We start from the raw sequence: 26,339 nt of genomic DNA, 5'->3' as shown, positions 1-26,339 counted from the left end.
GGTTGGAGTTGCCTAATGTCCGTTATGCCAAGCTCTAAAGCTTTCACCCGACATGGATGACAGAAACAATACATCCGTGTGGTTTCCGAACAACGAAACGGATGGGCAAGACGAGAACTCAACGGCTAGTGTCGAACTGTCACTTAGCTACCAGATTACCACATCATTCTTCCTCGCCGCGCTCATACTTTGTGCGATCTTTGGTAACGCGTGTGTAGTGGCGGCCATTGCGCTTGAAAGAACGCTCCAAAACGTCGCAAACTATCTCATCGGCTCCTTGGCCATCACAGATCTAATGGTGTCTGTGCTGGTTCTTCCTATGGCGGCACTTTATCAAGTCTTAGACAAGTGGACTCTCGGCCAGGTAACTTGTGACATTTTTGTTTCTTTAGATGTTTTGTGCTGTACATCATCAATATTGCACCTGTGCGCAATAGCTCTTGACAGATACTGGGCAATAACAGATCCTATAGACTATATGAAGAAAAGGACACTAAGACGCGCTGCGATTTTAATCAGCGTTACCTGGTTTGTGGGATTCTCCATATCAATCCCACCCATGCTTATCATGAAGTCTCAGTCAGAGGCCGAGGAGCTGTTTTGCGGGATTAATGAAGATCCCTGGTATACCATCTATTCCACTTCCTGCGCTTTCTACATCCCTCTTATTTTAATGTTGGTCTTATATGGAAGGATATTCAAAGCTGCTAGGTTCAGTATTCGCAGAACGGTCCGGAAAACTGAGAAGAAGAAAGTGAAATGTTTGACCGTGTCACCGGCTCTTTTTCATAAGAATCCCAAAGGAGATCTTGGCAAAAACTGGAAGAGCAGCGTGGAACCCAAACCGACCTCGTGCGTAAATGGCGCAGTGAAGCACGCCGAAGACGGCGAGTCTTTGGAGATCATTGAGGTACACAGTAGCTCTAAAAACAACCTTCCTCTCCCCGACACACCCCAGTCGGTCCCCCTTTTTGAGAACAGACACGAAAAAAACAACGAGGCAAAGAGGAAAATAGCACTGGCACGGGAGCGCAAAACTGTAAAGACGCTCGGTATTATCATGGGAACGTTTATCTTCTGTTGGTTGCCCTTCTTCATTAAAGCGCTCGTGGTGCCCTTCTGCACCAGATGTGATATGCCTGCATGGCTCCGCGACGTGATCAACTGGCTCGGGTATTCAAACTCCCTCCTAAACCCTATCATATATGCTTATTTCAACAAAGACTTTCAAAGTGCTTTTAAAAAAATTATAAAATGTCATTATTGCAGACCATGAAATCCATTGTTCGTCCAATAGATAAAAGATCAGACGGCTCACTTGATTAGCATTTGTTTACATCATTTGTTGACGATGTATCGAGGTAATGCCGTGATTAAAAACATAGCGTGATAATATGTGACTTAATATTATTTCAGATACAACTGTAATATTATTATGATTATGATTATGATTATTATTATTATGCTATGACAATGTATGCTGTACATGATGAGAGAAAACAAAATGTATCTCTCATCCTTACAATAAATATGAAACTTCATGGTGTACAAATAAATGATCAAGCTACTAATCTTCACTTTGTGACTTCAATTGGTTTAACACAATATACAGCACCTAAGTAGCAAACTGGAAATTTATTGAATTTCATGTTCCTATATGAAAAATATTTCATGCTTTATATGATTTTGAGATATGACTATGGAAAAGTGTAAATGCCGTCACAGTAATAAGGAGCAATTTCCCATCCCTGTGTATGTGTAAAATACCTCACAGGTTTGCTGCAATAGTAAGATGATGCATTGCATACACACACACACACACACACACATACATACATACATACATACGTACATACGTACATACGTACATACATACATACATACATACATACACACATGCATGCACACAGACACAAACATATTTTAGCATACAAATTATTTTTTTGAATTTCCTCTGCAACACAGCAAAGCACAGGAGTTAAGTTTCACAGCTTGTTTTTGATCTTTATTTAAAGCAGATCGAAACCAGGACATTTTCCCTCTCCTCTGAGTAATTGTATGAGGAGGAGCAGGCTATATGCTCAGGGAGACTGCATCTCTTAAGTGGCCCTTCAGCTATGAATGGGTATGACATGGTCTACTGGCTACTAAGACAATATGCATCACAACCTACTTCCCAACCCTCTGAACCATTACTTACATATCTCAGTATTTCTCCAGGGACTTTTACACATATATCTAGAACAGAGTCAGTGAAACAGTGTTAAAAGACTGCCCAAGACAAAAGCATGACAAAATTCCAGGTAAATACAGGACTTCCTATTGCCATCCATCATGTTACTCCAGTCGGTTCTTCTCCCAGTGTTGCATGATCTGAAATCAGCATAAGGACAAATGCAAAGTTTCCCATAATTTGGTCTTAAATCTGTTGCATATGGCTTACTTTGCACTGAGCATGGTAACCTGACAAAAATATGATACAAATGTTCACATGACATTAACAGGAGGAGGTTTTTTGCAGTAAAGAATTAACCTTAAAATTATTGAGAAATGAGACACAGCATTTAGGGAAAAATATAAATTCACACTGACAAAATGACAACTGCTGCAGCACAGCCACAGATGGCATCCACAAAACAGAAGTTAACTGAAAAAAATAAAAGCATTTCTGGTCTCAGTGTACAGCAGGCTGAAATTGCCATTCTAATCACATAAACTGAATTGCTAACAAGATTACAATGCATTTACAGTTACAATTATTCCACAGTCAAAGTGAACCCAATACACGCAGCACACCGCCCATGGATGGAGTCCATGAGTCCATCCTGACAGGATTTCTTTGTGACAGATATCTGGTTGTTTGCCCTCTATTGCAGCATGTCAAGCAAGTCCAGTGGCCACTCAGTCATGTCACTCTGGATCCAGGAAGACAGGGTAGTGGTCTCCATGACACCCAGGGGGCTTCAAACTCTGGGTTATAGGGGCAATTATCTGATCAAAGGCCTGCAACAATACTGAGCAGCCACTCACACTGGAGGCCCACAGATGGCCAGATATCGCTGCACTGGGAACCACAGCTATTTTTACCTTTCCTTCTTCCACCGAGCACTGCTCAACAAACAACATCAGCCCATGTACGACCCGGCCCAAAAACATAACATAAGCTACCATGTCACCTTTGTCATCGGCCATCATAAGAACCCATTCCATAATAGGAGCCTACAGAGTTTTTTTGTTTTTTAAATAGTTGTCAAGGTCCCAGATGTTATACTTCTTTACTTTATATTTTGTATTTATCAATGCCTTTTTGTTAAACAAAATGTGTGTGCCCTGGGTGTCTCCAGTTCCTTATCTATGACCAGCTCTCGCATGGTTTATGAGAACAATGACAAAAACTAGAAAAATCGACAAAACAGCAACCATCAAATTATTCATATGTAGTTATTAGCAGTAAATTATATGCTGCTTGCATATGTTATTAAGAGTTAACTACTGCTGAAAGTAGAATGCTCTTCATCCACTCACTCTTTTGAGAGATGAATCCGTGTGCACTGAGTCAGCCACCGCTGTGAGGCATCGACCGCCAAATTGTATTGTTTCAAAGCTTCAAACGAGGAGAGCGTGAACTTGCAATACACTAGTCCCTTTTGAGAAAGTACACTTTCCATCAAAGAGCAGAAGGTGCTCCGGTCCCAGTGTGCTGCTGAGTCATCTCTCAACTTCTGTGTCAAAACAGGCACTATGACTTCAAACGATGTACCAAGACAATGCCTGTTGTGTTCTCAATACCCACCTTGAGAGCAACTTTATTGTTTTGAGAGTCCAGCTGCTTGTCAGGAATACATGAGTAAGATGAACAGAGAGACAAAATGATATAATATAACTTTTTGCACACTATGATAGCATATGCAATATAGCTTGAGTGGTTATGGTACATGGGTTGTTTGAGTAAAATCTTTCAATATTGTTTTCACCAAAGAAAGGAAAACAGAGACAGCAAAAGATCATAATTTGACTAAAATGGCCTCTCTTGTTTGACTTAACTGATCAATCTGATATACCCTGTGCAGCTCTTCTTACCCAGAATGCACCCTCAGCCTCTCTTCCCTCCCAGTGGAGATACGTGAGGGATTGTCAGGGGTCTCATGTCTCTGGGGCTCAGATGAAGACCCCTAGGCTGAGAGAAAGAGCGAAGGAAAGAATCAAACACTAAGTTTGTGTGAGAAAGAAAAATAGTGTGAGAGAAGAAAAAGGTAGAAAGAAAAAGAAAAGGGAGTAACAGAGTGCTGGAGAAGAGGAATGAGAGAAATAAAGTTTATTGCAGGTTGTGAAAGGTAACAGCTAACACTCTCCCCACCTCAAGGCCTCCTCACCACTGTTGACACAAGCCGTCGAAAGCTGGCTGAGATGAAGAGCTTGCATGATTGCCTTCTGCACCTGGGAGGGGTGATAAGGCAGACCCTTCGTCTCCTCCGTGGCACCCGTGCCAAACTGAATTAAGAGCGGGCATGTCTGTGGTGCCAGGCAGACCATAAACACTCACACCCAGAACAGCTCATCAAACCACAGTGACAACTCCTGATCGCCTCACTCCCTAAAACTGTGTGTGTGTGTGTGTGTGTGTGTGTTCTTGAGGGGTGCTGGTGGTGGTGGTTTACTGTGAGCACAAGCAGCTTTGTGGGCTCTCTGCCACGCTGGTAATGGCTATTGGATTTCAGGCCAACCAGTTTTTTTGGTAAGAAAAAGGAGGCTTAAACAAATCAGTCTGCATTAACATCCTGTAGCCCGCTGGCCCTGGACCTTACATGCTATTACAGAGGAGCAGATTATGAGGGTACCTGTATGCTTCTCAGAGTAAGCCTCCATCGGAGACCAATTAACTGCCAAACTCATGCTTACTTCTTAGAGCACAGTACTCCCACTGGAGCCCACTTGTTATGCACATTGGCCTTTTGTTATAATGTTTGGTGAAATGTCCTACAGAAGTAAAAAAATTAAGCATTATAAACCATAAAGAGATAACCGCCAATCTTTCATTGGACATTCTTTGTAAGCTGAGATTGTGTGTTGATATCAAGACACCAGTTTTACACACTTACAAGACATGGCATGGCACTGGTCTAACATGAAACACTGATTAAAACAATGGAGTTTGTTAGTGAAGTTGGGGGCCCATTATTAGCTTAATGTGCATGTGTTGGCCAGAGGTGTTGTAGAGTTTTCATTTCTACTGCTTTCAAGTGAGGGGTGGGATGATTGGGATGTTGAGAGGTAGACCATAATTAGGACCTAATATTCGTTGCTAGTTTATTGCAGCATATAAATATTTCTGTAAGTGATAATGAGACATTTTCATGGTTTGGTTACCGAAAACCAACAGAAAACTGAAAATTCAAAAGCCTCCACGATCACAGACATTACCAGCATACTGGGGGTGCCGTTCCTGAACTTATTTTTGCACCAAGCTGTGAGCAGGTTGGTTTGTCGTGCTAGTGGTTAGCCGATTGTCTGGAGCTTGCTGTTTATGTGTAAATATTTATAGTGTTAGTTGTAAGACTAAAACCAGGCTCTGCAGTGAGAATGAAAAAGGGAGGTACTGTATATTCTGCCTGTACATCTCATCTTTGGGGTGCTAGGGTAAAGATTAGCCTTCTGGATGTCAATGTTGTATGGATATTAAAGGGCCATATAATAAGACCAAAGAAGCAACCCCATTTCAATTTACACATTCCACAATTCAACCATGTCATTGTGTTCGGATTTACCTTAAACCTCTGGCAACAGCTAGTGTTAGTGGTTTCCGAGTAATCTTATCATACTGTGGGTGGGGGGGTGGGGGGGGGGGTTTGTGTGACAAATCCTGTCATCATTTCAGAGGAAATGAAAGACTCCCTGTGGTTTGGAGGTACAGATTTAAAAGCCTCTGTTCCACAGCCATGAAAGAGAAAAGTTCAAAAACCTGATCCATATAAAACAGAACTGCGCCCACATGCTTCTCAGCAGAGGCTCTTTATTCTGTGCTGTGGCTTCAGCGGCTGTGTGCTCGAGCTTACCTGCATAAAGATGTGGAGCTGCCTGGGAACTCAGTGAGTGCAATAACAGCGCAAACTAGGGTGAGCAGTTAGAATTATTTCAGTATTTAAGTGGTCTAAAGTGCCGATATTTAATATGAAAATTGAATTGCTCAGTTAAGCAAAACATAATGGTAAATACTTGTGAATAATATAGAATTACAATGTCTTAAGCTAGAGAGAAATAAAGACAGACGGAAGAAAAAATAAAAAGGAAAGCAGACAGACTCACAGAGAGACAGACAGTGAGACACACACACAGATCTGCCAGGAAGAGAAAACAGCATAAATTACAGAGAGCCTTATATTATCTAACAGCTCTTCACGCCAAGATTTTAGCTTTATTGTGTTTACAGCCAAACATAGTTTCACTGAATTGTCAAGGACGCAAACGTAACCTGTGTTCTAAACTCAAACTCACAACCTTGGGAGGCGGGCGTGCAAGCAAGGAGGCTAAAAACCTTTGTGTGCTAGTGTCTGTTGCTAATACTGGTTTAAGGTTTTGGGTAGTGGGGTTTACACACTGCACATCACTATACCCACTGGCTACCCTCACACAAACAAAAGTTGTCCTGAGACTATACAGTCCCTGTTTGTGTGCTTGCACATTCTGGGATACCATATTGAAATGCAAATTATAGGGTGAAAAATCTTGCTTTAAGTGTGCAATTGCGTGTCCTCTTTTTTATCTTTCCAAAGAGGAAGTGTGACATGGAAATAGAAAAAGTACTGACAGAAGATAGACAGACCCATACAGTAGATAGACATAAAACTCTTTTCTACATTCGTCAGATAGACAGACAGTCAGACAGACAGACACTGCACACAGCCGATATTAATTTCAGAGATGTCATGTCAGAAGGCAATAAAGGCACATGTGGGGTTTAATAAACAGAGGCAAGTATGGCATTTGATGATGACATTTGGCTGTAGAACCTTCCAGTAGGTTTGGATAAAGGAGCCAGGATGAGAGAAAGAGCATTGATTACTTTTATAAATAGAAAAGGATGTGTGTACCCAGGGCATACAATGTGGTATTTCAGCTTGACACTTCTCCAGCAAATTAATTGAAGTCTTTCCTGACAAACAAAAACACTACCCAAGACAGAGAGCCAGTCAGCCAGTCAGTGATGGTGGAAATGTTTGGAATTCAGGAAGTGTAGTTGTGTTTTTCTCACACGATGTGTGTCGCTCCCCGCACAGGCATCAGCTGTGGGGTGACAGAGTGGGACGAGAGGAGATTCAGGCCTGAGGTGAGCCCCCCCCAGATATCAGTTCTAGAGAGGAAGCCTCAGAGAGACAGACATAGAGAGACACACACCACAGAATGTCTTTTAAAGGAACACTTTTGAACCATGGTGATTAAGTATTTGTCCTAAATTTCCTTCACTGGTTTTGTTGAAGTAAACACGCACTGCCTTTCAAATCCCTTTGTCATTATTGCCGTTAATGCCAAGATGTACCTTCATTTTATTTCCCCATTTTATGTATCCCACAAAGTGAGAGAAGGGAGAGGAGTAGATACATATTCTAAAGAAAGTAAACACTTCTGTCAATAATGAGAGATATAAAATATATTCTTAAAAAGGAGAGTTGTTGGTAGTGGAGGCGAAGTTAAACAGTTCATATCTACTCTAATTCCAGTGTTGAGCAGTGGCGGCTCCTGAAAAAATTCTCAGGGGGGGCATTTAAAAAAATAAATAATGATTAAGACGACCCATTCAGTAGGTACATTAAGTTAGCCGATTCACTCATACAGCAATACCTTTTTGTCCACTATTGGCAGAAACCAACAGTAATATGTCCCCTCTTTCTACATAGCTAGAAAGTTACAGGTGGAACGCTATGGAAGAAAGTTACATTCAGGAGCCTTCATAAGCAAACATGATGTGGCTCTACATTAAATGATCCCACTTTTTCATTATCCACATGTCTCAAATGTTGTATGATAGCTGAACAGGACACATGATATCTCCACTAACAACATAAAGAAGGGGGAAACATATGTCAAAACCAACAATATTTATTGAGTGATCTTGAAAGTATTGGCTTACAAAAGCCCCAAATCGCTCCGAAAGGGTGGGGCCATTTGAAGCACGACTTTTGCCTTGACTGCCTGGCTGTTGACTGATTGGGCAATGACATTCAAAGGCATATCAGACGTTCTAGTGGTAGAATCTGACAGAAAAAAAAATATGACATTTACATTTAGTCGTTTAGTAGACGCTTTAATCCAAAGCGATATACAAGGACACTATACATCAGGATTTGTTTTTTTCCTTTTCCTTTTCCAATAGGCAGTGCGTCACCCCAATCACCCTTATGGACGAGCCGCCCCAGGTGTTGAGATACACAGAGAGCAAAACAAAGTGATGGAAATCCTCAACAGGAAAGTCCCACCCTTCAGGAGGAAGTGTTGCAATACACTGCCATTGTAAGTGGTGTAAGATATGCCCCCAAAAGAGAACAAAATGCACAGAGAATCACAATACACCAAACCACAGAAGGCTTTATTGTCTGTCAAAAATAGGCCATTCTTGCATTTTAAGAGAGCCTCTGTTATATGTACTGTAATGTGGAAGTTTTGAATGTTTTAGCAATTCAATTATAAACCAAATGCATCATGAAGATATGTTTTCTATTGTGAAGACAGACAGACCATGAGGTTGTAAGTTCACAAAGACAACACTGCATTCTTTCTGTTTACTATGAATAAAGAAAATATCAGAAAGAAAGCGTAGCAATGTATGTCTCAAAGACAGAAAAGTAATGCAGTACTTTGAACTTGAAAATTTAATGTACATATGTTTGGTACCATGTGAACACATGGTTGTGTTAAAATGTATGCACACATAAATTATATCATCACCCTTGATGGCAGAGAATGTGTTACCCCAAAATGCCTCAAATGTCTGTGTTATGGCAACTGATACATTAATAGTCTGTCATTTCATGACACAAACATTGTTTTCATTGCTGCAATAACTTCTACTTGGCAAAGGAAGGTAATTGGTCCATGTTATATATGTAATATCTATTGTGTCTGTATAGTGTAGGATTTATTTAAGTGTCTTGGAAATACACCAGGGCAAAAGGCTCAATGCATGAACAAAACAACACAAGGACAGCGCTGGCCTACAACAAGCAAATAACTAGCAACATTTCAAGAGTTGTCTTTAAATATGTCCTTCCATCTTTCGATCAGTAACATGGTCAGATAGGACTGAGTCAGGACATTCAAAATAGGTTTTTTGAATCATAAAGCGGAGTGTTGAAACAGAATCACCTGCGTCTGACTTCGACTGGCAGGCCTTGAGAGTGTCATAGACCCCACCCGCGAGTACACGTCCACGTCTGAGCACGCTCCCCAGGACAGGTGAGGGCTGGGTGGAGTGGTGTAGATGTGAGGGTGGGGCTGGGCTGACAGAGGCCGCACTGGAAGCGAAGCCTGGGGCTTCAGGTGGAGAGGCCGGGGTAAGGATGGGAAAGGTATGATGGGAACAGATGTGGTACGCAGCACAGGGTCAGCCACTGGTGGTAGAGTCTTGACAAAGCATTGTGGAAGTGGAGATGCTCGTAGTTGGGTGGAGCGATTGGGTGGACATAGACCTGAGCTAGTGGGTGACAGAGACGGAGGGGGCTCCGAATACGGAGGAGGCGGCTGGTGCTGAGCGAGAGAGACTGATGGAGGCGGATCCGGCAGCGGTTTGGACTCGATCACTGGTGGTGCCGTTGGCCCAGGTGTGACGACTGTTGTTGAGACAGGGAAGACCTGCGGCAGGCTGGGCTCCTTCAGGTTGTACCGCGCGGAGCGGAAGAACCCCCAGTACTCCACGGTGTTTCCGGCCTGGGCCACTTTGAGCCTGTGGCGCAGCAGGAGCACCATGTAGAGCAGGATCAGGATCGCCACGGAAGCCACCGTCATGAGGAGCACCACCACTGCCACCTCCAGCGTCCAGCAGGGGGGAGGCAGGATGGAGGCCACACAGGGGGCCTGGGGAGATGATCCCAGGGGGGAAGAGAGCTGGCCCTGTCCCTGTGGAGAACTCTCATGCTCCATGATGACATTGTTGAGCAAACGCATAGGCTGGGAGGGGATATGCAGAGACCCCAGGGGTGTCACCTGTTCTGGCTGCATTATTGTTGAAATCTCCTGGATAGCAACCTTTTTGTGTTACTGTCACTGTCAGCATGGTCTGTCTTTCCCATTGTCTAAGATGAAGAATGTTCCTGACATGGCTCGCTGTAAGCTCCTAGAAATACAAGGCATTCAAGCTCTTCAGCTCAACCCCCCCGAAAAAGAAGTGGATATCAGCAGTCAACAACTCCCTCGGGGGGAAATGGATTAATGCACAGATTTCTGCAGTATTCCACCTGAGCTGAGCCAACCTGCAGGGAAGAGAAGAAAGTTTTTGAAAATATCCATAATCATACAAAGTATGGCTGGGAATTTGCCAGAACATAGAACAGGGATAGAGAAGTTGTCTTTGATTCCAAGACAATGCAGTAAGATCAAAGATCAAAAGTTAAGAATGAATTCAATTGAGGTAAATTACAAAAGCTAATCAACTTGATGAAATTAGTTATTTTTCTCCAATTATGTATAATGTTAATTGAAAACTAATTAGAATCAATCGTTTCTGGAGCAAGCAAAGATATTGTGAAGAGCCTAGATCATAGATTTGGTATAATCTCTTCAAACACTGATTGCTTTGGCACAAAAGGGCACGTTTGTTCCTATAGATATGAACTTAAAAAGTATCAAACCTGAATGGACAGACACTGAATACTCACTTTTTTCCAGATTTTATATAAATCCAGTTTTAGTGTCAGAGTTTTCAAGTAAGTCAGCGACATTACAAGAAGGCAACTGAGAGCTCCCTCTGTGGTCGTAGGAAACCTTTGGGGAGGACAGGAAACAACAACACTTCCTTGCTCTCAATGATTGGTCCAGTCCCGCCGTCACCATGGATACAGGAAACTGGTGAAGGACATTAGTCAGAGTTGGAGTGGACACAGGGTTTGAGTCGGGGGAGAGCTGGTGGTTCAGATCGGCACAAACAAGCAGGCAGTAATTTGAGCTCATCTGCATGACACTGCCGGTCTCCCAACACTGAAACAAATACATATTTACCAGGGAAGTTGTTATGACACAGATACAATGGGGAGCCTGATTGCGAGCACTCTTTGATGTAAGGGGCCACTGGAAGGATGTCTTTGGTGGACAAAATAAAAGTCTGCCAGGTTTACGCAGACGCTGAGTGGACACAGAGATCTGGGTGTGTAAGACTCAAGTAAGCCCAAGGCCACCTCTTATGTAACGCCTTGGCCCTGCTACAGATAGATATGCCTCCGAAGCTGGCCGCAATCAAAAACATGTCACATTGTTTGCTTTCTTTTTCAGGAAATGGCAGGAAGAGATAGCTTTAACCCCCACCCCCCCTCAGTCTGTCTCCTTCGGTATTCAGAGGATCAATAAAGAAGGTCTATCTTGGCCTGCACCTCCAGTCCTCCTTACTTATCTGTTTAATAAAATCCCATCCACACAAGGCCAAAACTCCACCCTGGCCTAGCAAATGGCAACAGGCAGAAAATGAGGTAAGAAGCGGACTTATATTAAATAGACCTTATCGCTGTAGGCGAGCTGTTGGAGCCCAGCTGTGAGCCAGTGCAACCATGTGAACCTTAATGAGCAGGTATTAAAAGAATGGGAACAATGTATGAAAATGGCCAAACATGTCAGGCTGCCCAGAACCGACCGACACCTGTCAGTGAGAAGAGAAGCCAAAAGAAGTGTAGCCTGTGAGACACGTGGCATGGGGATATGCAACATATTAGGCATTAACTGCGCTTATGACCAATCAATCAAATCAATCAATCAATGTGGTCACAGATCAGTACTCTAAATAAAGGCCCCACAACTGTAAGGGGGAAAACACAAGATGATCAAATCTACACAATGGACCCCCAGACCTTCCCTCTATCTCTCCCCACCTTTTCTCTTTGATCTTATTCACTCATTCAGGTTAGGTTTAATTTCTTTAAATTTGAAGCTTTCATGGTTTATCAGGTTCATTTGGTATTATTTACAGTTGTACTTATCCATTTTTTAAAGTTATAAACTGTTAATTCATGAACTATTCATTTCCATGCCATTATGGTGCCACTATCTTATATACTGCTCGGTAATACTGAAGGTCAGTTGGTGTGATTTCCGCAATATTTTCTACTCGTTCTGAATTCTTCTGTCCCAAAGTTCAGACTTGCTTAAGCCTTCCAGATTCTTACCTCGATTTGGTCACAGTTTTGGCTTGCAACATGTGCGGACACACACACACACACACACACACACGTACACACACACACAGGTACACACACACAATTGAAAGTGGAAAGAAAAGTGATATCTGTATAGATCTATGGAGGTAAAACTTCTTGGAGGCTGGCGAAGAAAGAGAAGTCTTGAGGTCAGTCATTATGGGTGAACACTCAGATTAACAGTAGCCAAGGTAGGAGCGCAACACAAAGCCGGAAATTGGCCAGCCTTCTCTGTGCTGGCTTTAGCAAGAAAAAGTTTTTCAAGCCCTGTACTTCTTTGTAGCTTTTTTTCCAGTTTGTGTTTGTAAAGGACAAACAGGACAAAGAACTAGGACTGTGTGTGTGTGTGTCTGTGAGTGGTTTTGTGTGCAGTCAATGTGTATGTGTGTAAGTCTATGTGTGTGTATGAGTGTGTGCGTGTGTGAGAGAGAATGAGTGCAAGAGACAGGAAGAGAATCAGAGGATGAAGTACATAGTCTCTGACACATAAATAAACGAAAAACAGTGTCCATCTTTAATTAAAACATGAATGAGTCATGGATCAATACTTCATCTGTAATGGGTGCCCACCTATGTAACGTACTAATCAATCACCCAGCCGTACACATTCTATTCCAATTCTAAATGTATTCCATTGTGTATAGCTAATGACAATGCTTAACGTTTGTGTTGTGTGTTAATATGTGGGGAACAGTAATTCAAACATGATCAGATATCATATGTAAATATAACATTTATGGCGGCGGTTGCAAAAGAGCATCATGGAGCTTTGACAAAAGTGCTTCATTTAAAAAAAATAAATGTGTGATCTCTTTTGTTTGATAAGCATGGCAATTACATTGAGTGGAGGCTTGAAGCAATCTAGCAGCCTCCAGTTACATTAACTGACACAAAACCTTTTTGTGCCTTTCTATTTCTTCGACCTTCAGTATTGCTTTTATGTCCTGTGTCCACTTCTCTCTCTCAAGCACTTTGCTTTTGTTTTTTCTTGTTTCTGCTTCTCTCGCTCTGCTTCTGTTCTCTTCTTTCACTCACTTGTGTATTCTGCCCATCTCTCTCTCTCCCTCTCTCTCTTTACATCTCTAGTTTATCTTATGCAAGTCACCTAAAAATCACAGAAGAGCACTCCGATGCACCATCACCAGCTAGAACTAGTCTCAGTCTCTCCCAGATCTAACCTGACAAGCCTATAATACACACACACCCTTCCAGAGACATATATATTTGCAGACACATGTAACAACCTAACCCCTCTACTCCATACCACACACACACATATGTGAACGCATGCACATGCACAAACACACACAAATAAGGCACACCGTCCATTCTATCTTCTCTTTCATCATCCTCAGAGTAAGGAGCTTTGAGACCAAACAGGTCTTTTTATCTTTTTGCATACGCACCACCAGTAGGCACACTGAAGAGACATAAGACAGCCGATGGTTGGTATAGCAATGTCACTTACATCGGGGCCAATCCCCATACACTACGTCTCTCATAGTTCCTCTTGTGCTGGGAGAGTTCCTACCCTGAAGCAGGAGCTCAAAAGTGCCTCAAAATGGTGCTCTAAGAACTATGATCGTCCTCAGTGTCCTGCAGTGCAGACACACAGAAAAGGGGGTACTTCCTCCAACAGTTCTTAGAACAATGAGACAGGTTCTTCGATTCAAAAGTACCTATAGTCAGTTCATCAGCCAGGAAAGATCTTCGAACATATGCACACAAGCAGGCATTTCATTTGTCACTCTGTTTACCAGTACAATATGATAAAACTTGCTTCATAAGCTAATAGCATGCACCTCAGTATAGTCACACAGTAGAAGATCAGGTATGCATGACCTACTGTTGTACTATGGCACAGAACAAAAGAAAAATAAATATCTAGGAAGGATGCAGCCTCTGCTTTACAGACAATAATGATTAACTGTCTTTCAAAAAGTAATATATTTAAATATATACAGTATATACCGTATATATATATTAGATATTCTTCAGATCTATAGAGTTTTATATATATACAGTACTGTGCAAAAGTTTTAGGCAGGTGTGAAAAAATGCTATGAACTAAGAATGCTTTGAAAAATGTAAACAATAAATGTTTATTTTTTATCCATTTACATGGTAAGACTGAGCACAGCAACAAGACACAACGTAGTTATACTGCATCAGCAGGGTCTCTCCCAGACAAAGATTTCAAAGCAGACAGGGGTTTCAAAATGTGCAGTTCCAGCTCTTTTGAAGAAGACGTTGAGGATCGTAGACGCAGTGTTCAGCCAAGGAAACTTAATGCAGCTGATGAAAAACACATCAAGCTTATTTACCTTCGAAATCGGAAGATTTCAAGCAGTGGCATCAGCTCAGAACTGGCAGAAACCAGTGGTACCCAGGTACAGACATTTACTGTCCGGGGAAGTCTGGCCAGAAGTGGTCATCATGGAAGAGTTGCAGCCAAAAAGCTCTACCCCGACAAGGAAACAAGGCCAAGTGACTGAACTAAGCACGTAAACATAGAAACTAGGGTGCAGAAACATGGCAGAAGGTGCTCTGGACTGATGAGTCAAAATTAGAAATATTTGGCTGTAGAAGAAGGCAGTTTGTTCGCTGGAGGCTGGAGAGAGGTACAATAATGAGAGTCTGCAGGCAACAGTGAAGCATGGTAGAGGTTCCTTTCCAGTTTGGGGCTGCATTTCTGCAAGTGGAGTTGGAGATTTGGTCAGGATGAATGGTGTCCTCAATGCTGAGAAATACAGGCAGATACTAATCCATCATGCAATACCATCAGGGAGGCGTATGATTGGCACCAAATGTATTCTGCAGCAGGAACATAACCCCAAACATACAGCCAATGTCATTAACAACTATCTTCAGCTTAAAGAAGAACAGAAAGTCCTGCAAGTGATGGTATGACCCCCACAGAGCCCTAATCTCTACATCATCGAGTCTGTCTGGGTTTACATGAAGAGACAGAAGAATTTTAGGAAGCCTACATCCACAGAAGATCTGTGGTTAGTTCTCTAAGATGTTTGGAACAATTTACCAGCCGTGTTCCTTCAAAAACTGCGCAAGTGTATCTGGAAGAATTGATGCTATTTTGAAGGTAAAGGGTGGTCACACCAAATATTGATTTAATTTAGAATTTTCTTCTGTTCCTTCACTGCATTTTGTTAATTTATGAAGAATTGATGAAAATAAACTGTTAACACTTCCATTTTTGAAAGCATTCTTAGTTTACAGCATTTTTTCACACCTGCCTAAAACTTTTGCACAGTACTGTGTATTTGTCACTCTAATGTCTTAGAGAAGCCAAATTATTTGGTTTGGTTTTCTCTCAGTCACTGACAAACTATATATTTTTCTGCTGATGCCAGTAGTTAAAACAGTTCTCAGGTCGAAAATAAATCACAGGCAGACCCATTAAGCAAAAATGTGATATAAAGGTTTTGCTTGCCAAAAAATGATTTAAATGATTAAATAAAGGCAAAAAAGTGATTTCTCTACACATCTATATTATTGCTGCGCGAGATCATCATTTTGAGATCATGCTGAAGAGCCTGAAAATAATGATAAAATACTTTTGTTCCCCTGGGAGTAAAAGAAATTTAAAATAATTTCCTTTGGAGTAATTCGAGTAAGCTGTCAAAGATGTATGTGCTCCTTGAGATCCGCTGAAAGGCTTGTTATTGGGAGCTTTCTCTCACGGTGTGACTTTAGAAGTCTGATCTCGTACTCTGTGCAGGCCTGACAGCAGGTGACATGACTGTCACTGTGCAATCATCCACCCTATGTGGGCATGTTTGTGTGTGGCTGTGTGTGTGTGTGTGCATGTGAGGGAAAGAGAGAGAGAAAGAGAAAGAGAGAGTGAGACAGAGGAGGGAGGTGAGGCCAAGAATCTCCAAACCAGAATCAAAATTTCAGTCCTCAACTCAAACCTCATTCTCTGGCTTTTATGCAAAGCAATTAATTATTCTCTCTGATTGCTTTCTTCTGCTCTTTTCCGCTGTCGTTTTTTTTGCGAATGTTCCCAATTCTAAATTGTGAGTAATGTTCAATAAGATTAATTATGCTGTAGCTGACATCACCTGTCAAAAGTAATTAGTTAATAATTATCGAATGCATAATTCAGGCATGATTGAGCTACGTATGAGTATGCATGCATTAGCCTGTGCATCCATCGAAAGGTGAACTGACAGCTAATCAAACACAAATATTCACACCCATGAGCAAAAAGGGACTAAACCAAAAATAACTCATTAGGTATTTCACATACCAACAAATCATTTTATACACCAACGAGTCACCAACGGACATTAAAGAACAGAACTTCCGCCCACGCCGATGCGTACGTGCTTGCATAGGAGTATAGGTTGATCTAATTAATGCTTCACACACTTGCGCTGCCATATGTTTATTCAGTACTTTGCATGTCTCATTTACACGATCAGAATGGGAGGTGTGTTGTCCAACCGTGTGTCTGCTGATGGAAGCTTATGTAGAGTGGAAATGTGCTGCTTACTGTGAAAGTGAGATGAGTGACAGACTGTAGCTCCCTACAGGTTCTGCCACCATTATTCGCACAATGTCACTCAAGCCAGGGCTGCATTTGGAACTCAAAGTCTAACCTACTGAGAAGCCACTGCCCTCTGGATCACAGGGGGGGGGGGGGGGAGGGAGGGGTGGAATGCTTTTCTGTCCTCTCCAGTATCTGAGTTTTGGGGGTGAGAGGGTTGCGGAGGATTTCTCTCTGGTCCTGCTGGAAAGCTCAGGGGGGCGCCGGTAGTCAGTTGTCAGATCATCTGCTCTTGTGGAGTCTGACAGCGCAAGGTCATCAGACGATCACCCTCGGCCAGGGCTCACCGGAGGCCCCTGCTGTCTGGAGCCATCTCCTCGCATAGACATTGACTGCTCACTGGAAAGGGATGAAGGCCCATCCCATCCCAGCAGCCAACCCAACACACATACATACAAACATACACGCAACACACATCACACCACACCACACACACCAAACCACACACACAACACCACACATATACACACCACAAACCATACCACACACACACATACACACACAAAGAACACCACAAAAATGCACACCACAAACCATACCACACACACCCACACACAACACAAACCACAAACCATACCACACACACACACACACACACATTGACACCACCCCTTCACCTCTCTAAACCCCTTCGAGCCAAAGTGGCCGAGAGCAGAGGCTGGATAACAGAGGCAGTCTCTTCAACATAACTTCCCCACCCCATTTTGTCACGAGAAAGCTCTTACTAACCAGAAACCTGAACAAAAGATGGGTTGTTATAAAAAGTGCCTGAACTCATTCAGTATATAAACAAAAACACGTACTCTTGCAACTGCTGCATGAAATTGGATGCACGCTCGGTCAGAGCATGACAATGCACAAATCAGGCAGCCTTAGCGTAACAGCACGCAGACTCCCTGAAATACATCACTCCACACTCTAATAACCTTGCTACAAAAAGCAAACACACACACACACACCAGCAGAGGCATAACTATGGTGTAACCGGTGCAGTGCACTGGGGCACAGAGGCTGTCAGGGGCCCATGCCCATGTTTCATTATTGCAGGTCGACCCTACTTCCCACACTCTTCAAAGTAACCATTCAACGATATCCCTAAAATAACTTGGGATAGCTGTACATACCACCTTCCCAACACTTGAGTCATTGCCTATTTTTATGTATTTTTTACTTGTCCTTGTTCTAAAACTGAATGCTTTATTAAACATAAATATAATTTCTACCTACCACCTTGCTCCCTTGCGTGGACGTTGTGACATCAATTTTTTTTCAGTGGTTCAATCTCAGCAAAAAAGCATTTTTCTTCAGGAAATTGATGATATGTTAGTAGCATAAAATATGTTACGCAAGCCCAAACCAAAAAGTGGCGTTCAAATGAGGAAGGCAAAGAGAGAACAAGATGAGAGTACAGTTAAGCTCAAGTTGATAAAGTCTTATTGAAGGAGCAGAATGAATGCAACACTCATTGGATTGGCTCAATTATAACTCTGAATAGAGAACAGCAGAGCCTGGAATCAGGACTTGAGCAGTGCTGTAAATGACTGCTGAGTGCAAGGCCTGTAGGATTAACGTAGGTGAGTACAGGTTTCTCTTTGTTATGGAGAGGGATCAGTGTTTTAAGTCTACAGCAATGAAATTGTTACCTCTTATATGTTGGATATGAGCACCTACTGTATAATGAGCTGCTGGGCTTTTTGTTGATGGCTATTTGTTCGATGGTTATTGACACACTGTGTAGGCCACCTGAGCCTCTCCGTGGAGACATAGCAACTGTCTGCTTTGCATTTGTCTGGAGTGGTTGTGTGTGTGTGTGTGAGTGTGTGTGAGTGTGTGAGGGTGGTGTCTGTATGTGTGTATGCGTGTGCCTGTTCATGTGATGTGCTTGTGGGGTGAGGGTGGCGGACTAGGGAAAGACATTTGTCCCTGGGCCAATCACTGGGCCTGACACACACACACACACACACACACACACACACACACACACACACACACACACACACACACACACACACCACACTGTTATGATGCTATCCAAAATTCATAACGCCGTTACAGATTGAAAATCATGTATATTAAACATGCGCTGCCAAATTCATGCATAACTTACAAAGATTCAATCTCAAACCCATTTCCACACTACTGGGTCCATGAGCTCAAACTCAACTTTTTTCATATTACTAGAAAATCAGCCATCCATAAAGAGCAGTGTAATTCTACCGTAGAAATGACTGCTATGAGAGAACATGTCAGTACTATCAACAGACTTAATTGCGTCGGTATTATTTTGCCAACAAATAAAGCCAAACCACAAAACAATGTCCCTGCAGATAATGAATTAGTCTTACTATCAAACTATTGAATATTGCTTTGTACCAGTAGGCATTCTAACATACACACACACTTTCTAGCTTGCATTAAATAAACCCGCAGAATGAAACATTTCCCTCTGATTCTGGTGTTTCTGATTAACAGTTTAATCATTAGAGCTTTGAAAGCGAACGGGCAAAAACAGTTCCTCAAAGTAATGGAGAACAGAAGAACATCTGGTATGACATATTTGATGGCAACTTTTGTCTTTTGCCATATGTTGACCTCAGTTCATGTGTGCCTGCTTCTTTACATGCATGATGCGAACAAAGGCATCTGTTTATTACTTTAACTTTAAGATCACAGTTGAAATAAATCTGAAATTCATATACTCTAAGTCACTATTCAAAGATTGGGAGTAACTGACATTGCTAAGATAAGAAGTGTAATAGACGTGAAATACTGGATTTATGTACAGCTAGCCACAGCGGGTCCTGACGGTGTGTGCGATTAGATGCTTGATCGCTGTCCTTGATGAGACCGGCATCTTCAGAGACGACTCATACCCCTCCCTCTCCTTCCCTGGTCATGCATATTCATCTCATCAGACATAAAGGGCAGACCCACCATTCATCTGCTCTCACTGGGTCAGAGAGTGAACAAGAAGCGAGAGTAAGAGCGTCTCAGAGACAAAGAGAGATTGAGAGACAGAAATTGCACGGAAGCATACTTGGGTGGCCACTTCAAATGCGCTTTTCAGGCCGATCACAAAGAATACAAAAAACGAAATGTGTGAGGAGATTTCATCTGAAGTAAAAGTGTATCTTCCTGCACTGGCACCCTGTCGAGGATGTGAGAAAAGAAGGCCACAGCATATCATCAGTGAACTGCGTATTACTTAACTCTTATCCTCCATCTTTAGGGTCTCTCGGTCCTTCTGTCTTTTCAATAAAAACTGATAGGTACAATACATGTATCTTAAATGATGGGGTAATTTTGTGAGGTAGCTGGTGAAACAACATTCATGCAACATCCCATTACTATCTATCTACAGTGTGGGGTCGTATTGCGTAACATCAGAATCAATACCTTTTACAGAAACAGTCCTTCCAGATACGACTGCCTTCCTTGCATGCATGCAATTGAGGAAGCCTAGATTACGTGTCAAGGGCAAGGACTCTTCGCTCAGGTCAGTCTCATTCAATTGGCCATGACAATCCTCATGTATCATTTCCCATACAGGCCTTCAGAGCCTCAATGATGTTGGGAGGAATGTGCTTAAGGCCATTTAATCAACTCCTGAAAGGCAAGTGAAATTGATTTTTCCCCCCGGTTTTGCACAAATGCAAAGAAACAAAACATAGCCTTGTAGTTGTCACCGTGCCCTTTAGGTAGGAAGTAAGCTTTCTGTGTTAGGGTGACGGTGATAAAGCCCTTTTTGAAAGAACAAAACGGTTAGCTGGGTCTTTCACAATGCACCATCAAGTCTGAGAACATTTGATAACATTCCATCAATCGCAATGTCGAGGCAGAAGAATATAGCTTTCAGAAAAGTATTCAGAACTTTTCTGGCATCTTGCTGTTTTTTTACTGTATGAAGGCACAGAAAGTTTCAAACTTTGTCTCTACTATATATCCATCAATAAGCTATCTTTGAAATAGTTGCTAGATTCCATTAGGTTTTTCTAGCCTAGCTAGTATGTTAGCGTTAAGTGTTGAAAAACACCCCACCTCTCATCATCATCATCATTATATAAGGCGTTGTACAGCAGTATTAAGAAACGTTTGATCTTGCAGGATTTTGTAAAATCCCTCACTGTGGTGGAAGCCAGAAGAAGGATACATGTCTTTTCTTCTGTAGATGTCAGCAAATGGATGAAGGTTGCCATCATATGACACACACACACACACACACACACACACACACACACACACACACACACACACACACACACACTCACACACACACACACACACACACACGCACACGCTCTCTCTCTCTCTCACACACACACACACACACACACTAACTCTTTCTCACTCACACATAATTCTCTGGTTCTCCACAGCACAGTGAGATTACTGTCTGGCAACACAATACTAATCTTTTGCCTTGAAAGGAGACCACCGCCTGAGATGCTTCTGGAGAGGAACAGAAAAAGGAAGCATCTCCAAGACCCCGTGTGAGAGAATACAAAGTGATATGACAGAATCTCAGCAAAAGCTTGTGAATTTAAAACGGTATCTTGTGTCGTGTTTTTTTTCCACATGTCAGAGCTGACTTTTTGTTCAAGTCAGACACCTAAAGTGTGAATTTAAAACGGTATCTCCTGACAGATACCTTAAATGTGTAAGCTCATATGCCTTTGTAGTCCTTTTACCCCTATGACTGCTAAGGACAGGACTCCAGGCTCTTTTGACTAAAAGTAATAATTCTTATCTATGCTAGGGTTCCTTATTCATCTTATATCTTAATATCAAGCCAAGGCTGCATCTGGAACTCAAATATCAGTCTTCCACATGAAACAAAAAATATTCCAGTGCTATGCTGATAAATAAGTGTTAGCAAACTCAGGGGGCACTGTGGCGCGAGCCAATAAGCCCCCCATTTTCGGGCTATGATGCCCGCGGGCCGCGGGGTCACAGGTTTGATTCTGGCCTGCTGTTGTTTCCCGATCCTCTCCCCACCTCTTCAATTCTCCTCACTTCCTGTCCAAATACTTCACTGTCCTATTCAAATAAAGGCGAATAAGCCCATAAATAAATATATTACCAAACTCTCTATAACACACTTCACAAATGAAATCTTCGACAAAGAACATAACACATACATAACATTCACATAATATAACAAAACAAAAAAAACTCGTATGAAAAAGAAAACCAATTGCAGGTAGGGGTTAGCATTGCAGAGCTCCAATATCGCAATAAGTTTCCTTCCCTGGTAGCTCAAACTGCTGTGTTAAGAACATCCACTAACTCCCTCTGAAGTTCATTATACAGTAAAGCAGCCATTTTGTTGCACTGCTTGAATTCTCAACAGTTTTTTTATTCACTGTATAGTGCACTAGAAAATTCCCAGATGTGTCGTAAATTGTACAGTTCAGACAATATACAGTACAATTCCTCCAGTGCACCACAATTCATTGCAAGGGTAATAATCTGAAGAGGACTGGACATAGCTAGTTTACATGTTGGTCACCAGTTGTATATGCCTAAATAATGCACGAAACATAAAAAATTAAGCTATGTCTGACAAAAGTAGAGTCAACCACAAATGGTTTCTGTTGAATTTTACTTTTTATTATTCTTTCTATAGGCTATGTTTATCTGTGCACAGTAAAAGATATTAATAAAACAGTCCGAAATGACTGATGAAACAAAGGCAAAATTAACCTTTTGAATAACCTGGAGAATAAAGACTGCATTTTAGCTTAAAATCACATAGACAGCTACTTAAGATGAACAAATACTTGTTTCACTGACTTGTGTAATAAGGTGTTTCATTTTATTCCCTGCTCTCTGGCACACTCTGTGAGGTGCAGAACTTTTGTCCTCTATCTTTGGGATGACCACAAATGTAACAGTGATTTTGATTCACTAAATTAAAAGTCACATCATAATGGAGCCAGCAGATTAAAAACAAAAGTGCCCTGTCTTCATAAAATCAACACCCATCACCATTTTGAAACATCTACATTAAAGGGTTATTAATGGCCTCAGTAGTTGATTGGTTATTGATCTAGTAGCTCGAGGTGCAATGTGAGACCACTAAAAGGATTATCCTTTAGCATGGTTTTGGATTACATTCACTTATTTTTTCTCTGTTAGTAGTAAGAAGCTCATCACACAGAAATCCGCTCACACACATTTCCTTCCAAGCTGTGCCAAACTACCACACAGTCGCTTTAAAGCCACACACCTCCTCCTGTGACAAAAGGGCCCCACTCCTCCACCTGCGGAGCCCCTCATCCAGTCCCCCTCACCCAATTCAAATGTCATCTTCCCACCTGTCAGGCAGCGCCCTGCTGGCATCCACACAGGGAGGCTTAATATTGGTACAGGACTCCGCTGCACATAATAATCTGGACATGAGAAACGAAAAACACAAAGACAAAGAAAATTCACTTAAAGCAAAGGAAACAAGACAGCAACAGACATGTCTGTGAATTACATTTAGTTTTTATCTGAAATTTAAGATTATATATATTTTTGTGCCAACAAATTACCCATCCATCCCTCACCTTTGGAATAAACAATGCATAGGATGTCATTTGGAATGTATACGATACATGGTTTTACCAGATATATCTGTGATGGCCTTGTTTAGTTCCATTCATATAGTGGCTACCCTCATGTTGTGGTGATGACAGTCAGGGCCATTAACCCATCATGACTTTGACCCCACTCATGACCTTGGGGATTTACAGAGGCCCATTGGATTTGTATGTTTTTTTTAAAGCGCCTCATTTGCGGACAAGCAGCCCTGTCTTCATACACCCTGCACTGACTGGTTATGTGGACACAGCTTCCAGGGTCCTTCAGGACACCAACCACTCAGCCTACACTCTCATTCATACTAGGCCTAGGAGACTCCATTATCAGGCACCAGGATTGCGGCAGTATTATTATTTGATGACACAGTTGGGCATTTTTAAAGTTTTTATCTGTTACTCTGAAAAAAGAGATTCTGTAATATTAGTTCAGTGATTTTATGGCAGTGTGTTTATGAGGAGACACCTGGTTGAATAATCATAATTAAAACCCAATAATAAATACCCATACCAAAAAACACTGACCCCTCACGCTGGCAAATATATTATTATAAGGAATAATGAAATTGCAGACAGGAGCTGAATACCATAGACAAGCCGCCCACTCCCATAGTTTCTCACTTCTCTGTTCTTGTAATGATCACAGGTGAGACCCAAGTGCATTGCAGTTTTCTTTAAAAAATAAGTTTTCTTCCAACTCAGAATGCTTCTAACTGATCTTCATGTACACTTGCACACTTTCTCTCTCTCCCTCTCCCTCCCTCTCTCTTTCCATCTCCCATCTCTTCACCCTCCCCAGCTCCTCTAATGGAAGACTCCATCAGTGGCACAGAAGCTTTTAGCCACCATTACCACAAACTACATCAGGAAGTAAATGAGGAAAATGAGAAACGGGAGGGTTTCAGTCCACCCACAGCGCTGTGTTACCATCAGCAGGATGTGCCTGTGTGTGGGATGCAAATGTGTGGCCAAATCATTAGCGTCATTAGTTTGGACAATAACGAACAGACAGCAGGACGACCAACAAACTGGTTCACTACAGAAACCTGGCTTTTTATTCGCTTGTGGGAAGGCAACAAATTGCTGATGAAGAGAGGGTGTCGACCAGACATTTCCTTGACCTGTTGGTCATGTGAGATTGAATTTGCCACCCAATGAAAGGGGATGGCACAAAGGTTAACAATGTATGATGGAGACACATCTAAGGAGTTCAGAAACCCATGTGACCAGTGGAAACAAATGTCAGTTGAGGTTTTCTGTGGTTGTGGTAAAAGTGCAAGCTCTTAATTTCTATGGGGGATGTGCATATTGCTGTGGCATAAGAACACCACTTACAATTACCCTGAGATGCTACACACTTAGGTTTGTGTCTTAGGGGATAGTTCACATTGTGCTGGCATCACTGGCTTTTAGACAGACTATGTAATGACATCATAACCAGTGCAACAGGGCAGTTGTGTGATCAGCTGAGATGTATGCAGCAGCACAACCAGCACGGTGCCTTGTGTCAAACCCCCTTGGCTGAAGATCTCGGGGGAATCTCGCTAAGAGCCACCAGGAATGAGCTACCCAGCACTGAAATCACTTAAATGCCCCCCATCACAGCCTCTTCTCTCTGGTGTCACAGTGCCTTTCTCGTGTGCAGGAATCAGAGGAGTGATGCTGAGCAATGCAAATCTTACCGTTGAGGCGTGACATCCTTCACACTAAACTGCACAAAAGTCCAACAGCACGGGAAAAGGTTCCGCGATGCGTGCTGGAAGAGTGCCTTGGCATCTTCCATATTTTACGCCTTGCCTCTTTCAAGCAAATGCAAATGGACTCAATGGTGATGGCATTAAAAAGGTCAACCTCATAGGTCATGATAAGTGTCACCGCAGGAGGTTGTGATGTTTATCTCGGTAATTGTTTATGATGGACCAGAGCCTTGCAGGCGCAGCAGGACCTCAGACACGGTAAAGTGCACCAATGAGGTTTGACATCGAGGAGAAAAGTGAGTAGAGGAGCTCATACTACAGTCATCTAGTGCTTTAACAGTCAAGGTGGTTTATGTAAGCATTCCAAACCCTAATATGAGGTCAATCCATTACTTCATCTTTCAAGTGACTCAAAATGCAGGTAAATATGCATGGATTTAAGAGAAGTGATAATATTTGCACTGCCTCCCCTTCTACTGCTGTTTCGTCTCGGTTTCATACTGAACTCTGTAATCAGTTGAGTTGACTAGCAGGAACCTTGAGGCTTAACTAGGAAGCGTTTTCCCATGAACACTGAGACATGGTGAAAAGGATTTGACAGAAAATGAATCATGGTAAAGTGAGCTTATAAACAGTGAGTAATTGGTGCCAAGACATGCCCTTTGAACCGTAGTCATGAGAAGACATATTTCAGCAGCGACTGACTGCCTGAATACTTTTTCCAGTGATAAATATTTATGCCTCGTTGGTTTGAAACAACTGTCTATGCGGAGAAAGGTGATTGCAAATGATTGTCAGCTGGCAAAGGCTAACATTTTCTTTTGATTTGTCACAGTAGGATAAAGGAATCACACTGTACAAAAGAAGGTGGCACACCTTGTTGGGGGGATTTAGCGTCATCTTTAAAAAAAAAAGAGAGAGAGAGTAATTGCAATTAAGCTATTGTGACTTGATGAACTTTCCCAATCAATCAAGATTTCTGCGCATGCTAATGGTTTCACAGAGAAGTGTTATTGTAGCTTGGGATCAGTGCACTGTCATTACATTCAGGACACATGCAGCACAATGAGCAATGATGTGAGCTCCAGAAGGAGAACAGAGC

The 26,339-nt window shown here is 42.1% G+C and overlaps 2 protein-coding genes across 2 annotated transcripts; one reads left to right on the top strand and one right to left on the bottom strand.

Moving 5' to 3' along the window:
- Positions 1-52: 52 nt before the first annotated feature.
- On the top strand, positions 53-1,276 carry htr1ab (5-hydroxytryptamine (serotonin) receptor 1A b; the record flags this gene model as incomplete). The annotated part of the gene is made up of 1 exon (XM_080847361.1): positions 53-1,276. One exon carries the CDS (start codon positions 53-55, stop codon positions 1,274-1,276), a length of 1,224 nt encoding a protein of 407 aa, XP_080703487.1.
- Positions 1,277-9,327: 8,051 nt separating this feature from the next.
- LOC308372299 (uncharacterized protein) lies at positions 9,328-10,932 on the bottom strand (the record flags this gene model as incomplete). The annotated part of the gene is made up of 2 exons (XM_080847456.1): positions 10,866-10,932; positions 9,328-10,460 (listed from the first exon to the last, which is right to left on the bottom strand). The coding sequence occupies exon 2, from the start codon at positions 10,207-10,209 to the stop codon at positions 9,328-9,330; it is 882 nt and encodes a 293-aa protein (XP_080703582.1). The 5' UTR covers positions 10,210-10,460; positions 10,866-10,932.
- Positions 10,933-26,339: the final 15,407 nt, after the last annotated feature.

The sequence above is a fragment of the Sprattus sprattus genome (genome assembly GCF_963457725.1).
Source record: "Sprattus sprattus genome assembly, chromosome: 11".
Classification (NCBI taxonomy): domain Eukaryota; kingdom Metazoa; phylum Chordata; class Actinopteri; order Clupeiformes; family Clupeidae; genus Sprattus; species Sprattus sprattus.
This window is presented reverse-complemented; position numbering and strand designations above follow the sequence as displayed.